Raw genomic sequence first — 5,055 nt, forward strand, 5'->3', positions numbered from 1 at the left:
TTCCCCGCTGATGTGTGGGGTGCAGGAGCTCTGGCCTTCTTGCTGTGAGTAAACGACACCACTCTGTGGGCCTTTCGTCTTTTAAACCATGTCCTCGTGTAAATAAATGTATGTGTATTTGTTTGTGAGCGTGTGTTCTTATGTTTGAGTGTGTGTGTGTGTATGTGTGTGTGTGTGTGTGTGTGTGTGTGTGTGTGTGTTGGCTTGTATGTGTGTGTAGGGGGGTGGGGGTGGGGGTTACGGCGAAAGATAGGAGACCGTGTCTTTTTAAAAAATAATTTTAATTATTATGACTCTGATTTGAATAAATATGTAACAAGAAACTGCACCTTTTGTTATTGATGCTTAAGTCACTGTGTGTCACTGTCATAATAGTTCCATCGACAGCACGTCAATCTTGCCCTTTTGAGCTGAAATATAATGGCTTCAACTAATCTACTTTCTTTGGGGAGGGGGGATGGGTTAATAAAAGCTAATGCAGTTGCTTTTATGGACGTATATGTTGAGAAGATGTATAAATAGCTCATACTCTATTTTGGTCTTTTCAAGTCAACAACAATTGCGGTGAAGTCGTACGATAACAATGACTATTCTCCTCTCCTTCTTGTCCTCCTATTCACCTCACAGGCTGAGCGGAGTCGCTCCCTTCCGGGGTGAGAAGGAAGAAGACACACTTGTGAACGTCGCTCTCAACCGCTACGATGCTGCTGATCTCTATGAAAACGTCACCACCGAAGCCTTGAAGTTCCTGTACAAGGTCATGAAGAGACTGCCCAGGTAAACACATTACAGCATCTCTTTTTGATGTAGCAGTTTTTTACGTTCGATCAGTACCAATATTTAGATGATTTAAGAAACGAGCTTCCACCCTACCTCTAAGTACCCACTTGGGAGGAGAGTTTGGTTTTTGTTGTTGTTGTTTTGGGGGGTTGGGGGGGGGGGTTGGGTAAGCGTTTTACGACGCTTGCAACTTGGGAGGAGAGTGATACAACTCGATAGAAATTACCCTCAGACGGGAATCAAAGTCAGGTCTTCCTAATGCAACGACAAAGTGCCTAACCCCTACTCCACAGACGCCGGTACCGCTTCTGGTATCTACGAGTGTGAGTAGATAGTTTGCAGTAGGGAACTGTATACGACACTCATATTCGACTTGATTGATTAGTCTATTATTAACATTTCCATCTTCAAAAACAACTGTTCTGTGTTTAAGTACAGAGAGAAAGTGCACTGTAAGACGATTCACTCTTAAAAAAGATGCGTTACAAGAAAGGAACATGCATTTTTGAGGACATCGCAACCTACACTGAAAAAAACAACATTTTGTTTCGTTTCTCAGATAAAACTTCACTCAAAAGTAGTTTTGCTCTATTCTTAGTACATTGTATAATATTAGATATGTTACTCCCTGAAAATAGTACCAAACATACTGCATGTCACCACCCTTTTTGGGATATTTTTAGAACCTTATTTAGTAGCGTGAACTGTTTTGAAGTATACAATCGTTGATTCAGTACGTCTTCAGGACTCGTCAAAAGAATCTGGTTTGTTTTATTGAAAGCTTGTTGAGGTGGCAATGCTCAAAACGCTGCATCAGTAACTGTATCAGTATGATTTTTTTTTTTAATGGAGCCACGGTATAAGCCAAGCACTTTTGTTTGTATAGCAGACTATATTCGTGAACAAGAAACAAATGGCATGTGTTTGCAAGTACTAGAGATACTGGGACTTCGAATTTTTAAATCCATACTTTTCCTTTAAAAGTTTTTGCCCGGTAAATCACTTTTCTGACTTGAAATAAGGGCAAAGAAGCTAGTAACATGCCTCAACTCAGTGCCAGCGAACACGTGTTGCCTGCAATTGTGTGTGTTTGTATGTGTGTGTGTGTGTGTGTGTGTGTGTGTGTGTGTGTGTGTGTGTATGCGTGTGTGTGTTTGATAGGGATTGAAAGATTAGTTACGAGTACCGAATTTCTCCCCTTTTTCTGATAATGGTAGATCTATCTGGGTTTTAGATATATTTTGATTGGTTTTATTTAATTCCATTAGAGTCTTCACAAATTCCCTTTCAACACATAAGTGAGCGTACTATACATACTAATGTTTAAAATGTCACCTCTATTCTCACTAGAATTCAAACTCAAGTACCTCCATTCCATCCCCCTAATTCCACCCCCCCTCCCCTCAACTCCCACAACTTTTTCTTCCTCAGGAACCGGCTGAGTGTGAGAGACTGCTTGGAGCACAAGTGGCTGCTCCTGGGCGACAAGACCGTCAAGGACAGAGAGGCGGCCATTTTCTTGACCAATACCCTGGGTGATTTCGTGCACCAGTACGACGCTGACCGGAAGCGGGATGACTTCCGGCAAGATTTCGACCAGTCGGAGTTGCCGATCCAAATGGCAAAGCTACTTCCTATAGATGTCACTGCCCTGCAGACAACGACAGACAGGACTGTGAGTCCCAAAGTTTAAAACATCTTTATTAAACCTCTCTCAAGTATTTAGTGGGTTAACTCACGGTCGAAACGTTATTTTCTGCTCTAGCTTGTTTGTTTCTATGATGGCAATATGCTGTCTTTGCTAACACTAACAAACAGAGAGGGGCTGAAGACAAAGAGAAATACAGTAGAGGCTTGGATTAGGGGGTGTGGGGCAGGGCTCAGGGGATTTCCCCGAGAAAGAAAAAGGAGGGGGGAAGTCTGGATGCTCTAGAAACTCCTTAAAAGCTGCATTAATTTTCTGGAAAGTCACACCTGCCGACAAATATCTGAAAATAGCCACAAACTAGCACACACATAATTTTTAAAAAATCTGATTTACATCGCAGTCTTGTTTCCAATAATAGTCCCCTCCTAGATAGACACCCCTTGATATGACAGTTGAAATGTTCCCCCTCAAGGTTGAAAATAGTTTAGGTTCACAATTTAAATAAAAAGCCAAAAAGGTGTGAACCACAATATGTATTCAACACCTGTTTTGTTCAGTCCCCTAGCCCGAGACACTCAGGTGTAGCTCTGGGCTGGCAGTTTACGAAAGGATTAGTCTAAATAAACGTACGTTGTAATTCACGGTTTTTAGTTAGCATTTTTAACAAAATACTTATGGTCTGAATAGCAAGTAATAGTGTGAGGGCGAATACATACTAGACATTGAATTTTGTTTCTTTCCATGCCTGTCTGTGGCTGTGTTTCTCAAAATAGCTGTTGCTTTGAAAGGGGAGAGTAGACCACAGTTAGATATTAATCCACTTGAATTTCTTAGTATTTTAAACCGAGTTTCTGTATCTCTGAATTGCATTAGAGCATGATCGCTTCTGCTTCGCTGTACGGAATGTTGCAACGCTCTATCTAATTAGTGTAGCCAAAAGACTTTAAAGTTAAAAGTAGCCTTATCTCTGTGTTTTAACGTTCGCCATGAATGCATGAAATTGATTAGCTTCATATTTCATTGTCTTGAACATAAGGACACTATTTTTCTCTTGATTGATTTCGCTTTTTATATTTTTTTCAAGTGCTTTGATATAGAACGTTATCGAATAATAATTCCCCAGCGATCTGCTGTATCGAAGAAAGTAGGATTCACAGACGTGGGTAGGAGTCGAACTGCGGGTGGGGCAGAGTTGACACTGGAAGCAAAACTTCAGGCAAAAGCCGACCGGCTCGCTGCGGAAGAGAAAGCTCTAAAAGATACAGGCAAGGGAGCAGAACTTTCTAGAGACGAACAGGCGGGAAAGTCGACAGACGGAAAAGATGTAACCGAGAAATCGCCCGAGGGCAAAGTTGAAGCAGGCAAGGGAAGCAAGCCAATAGCAGAGGAGTCAGAATCAGGCAAAATGGCGATATCAGAGAAGTCAACGGCTCCGGAAATTAAAAGTGTAGAAGTGAGTACAACCTTGGGTGCTCAGAGAGTTGCGAGTGAAGTCGTTGAGAAGGCACTTGCCGAAGCTTTACAAAAGGCAGGTACAGGATCGGACTCAACGACAACAGTGCAGGAGGGAAAGAAAGAAGTAAAGAAGGTAACAAAGAAGGAAGAAAAGAAGGAAGAAAAGAAGGAAATGAAGAAGGAAGACGCGAAGGAAACAAAGATGGAAACAAAAAAGGAAGACGCAAAGGAAACAAAGAGGGAAACAAAGAAAGGAGAAGATGAAACTGGAAAGAAGGAAAAGACAAGCAGCTAGTGACAAAGAAAAAGTTCCTTCTTCACTACAGCTCAAAAAAGGTTTGACATACAGTGGTTCTTCCCCGTGTAACACTTCACATTTTGAGTTTTCCACGACTTCTCCGCCCAAAACCTACACTCTGACAAAAATTCAACCTTGTGCAATGAGCTATGATTTTGATTTTTTAACCTATTTTTTCTATGCCTCTGTGTTCGCACCATAACCATACCCATCTAGCTGTCGTCGGCATTACAAGCCAAACTACGCAAACAGACAAAAATAAAAATATTCATTTTTGGTAAATGTCGTGTTGTCAGCTTACTGGCCTCTTCTAACACTAACGCCACCTCATTTACACCACACTTTTCTGCTTCAAACATGGAAATCCACAGCCTTTCCTGTTATAAACGGACCTGTTAGACAATTGTAACTTTAAAGCTCCCCACTAAAGTGCCTTTGTTAAAAGTCACCTATCAAGTCGACCTTTTTGTTAAGCTTTTCATGGAATACATACCGCAGTGGGATGAAAGACTGTCTCTATTTTTTTTATGTCACTGTCTTTGTTTTCGGGAACGTTTGAGCTTCAAATGAATGTTCAAATGTTTTATTATTTGAGTGTAAAGCCATTTTTGGAAACAAAGTTAATCACCGTAATCTCAAAGCAACAAAAACTCTTTTCTGAACACTGGACTGAAATGAAATATTCTCAAAAATCCAGAGGGAAAAAAGAAACCTGTTGGGGTTTTTTTGTTTGTTTTTTGTTCAACCATTGTACCTTTACCTTCTGCATGGGATTTGAGCTCCAATCCTGTTCGTCCGCCCTCAACGTGGATTTGAAAGCCATCCATAGAGCCTATGTGTGCGTGTGTGTGTGTGTGTGTGTGTGTGTGTGTGT

General features: G+C 41.2%; 1 protein-coding gene across 1 annotated transcript in view; it reads left to right on the forward strand.

The window, feature by feature from the left end:
- LOC101850947 (obscurin) overlaps positions 1-4,579 on the forward strand; it is a gene marked incomplete at its 5' end in the record, with an annotated part of 65,247 nt that extends 60,668 nt beyond the window's left edge. Inside the window, 2 exon segments of the mRNA XM_035969032.1 lie at positions 2,212-2,455; positions 3,552-4,579. Coding sequence (XP_035824925.1) covers positions 2,212-2,455; positions 3,552-4,178 — 871 coding nt within the window.
- Positions 4,580-5,055: the final 476 nt, after the last annotated feature.

This window comes from Aplysia californica, unplaced genomic scaffold (genome assembly GCF_000002075.1).
Source record: "Aplysia californica isolate F4 #8 unplaced genomic scaffold, AplCal3.0 scaffold00107, whole genome shotgun sequence".
NCBI lineage: Eukaryota > Metazoa > Mollusca > Gastropoda > Aplysiida > Aplysiidae > Aplysia > Aplysia californica.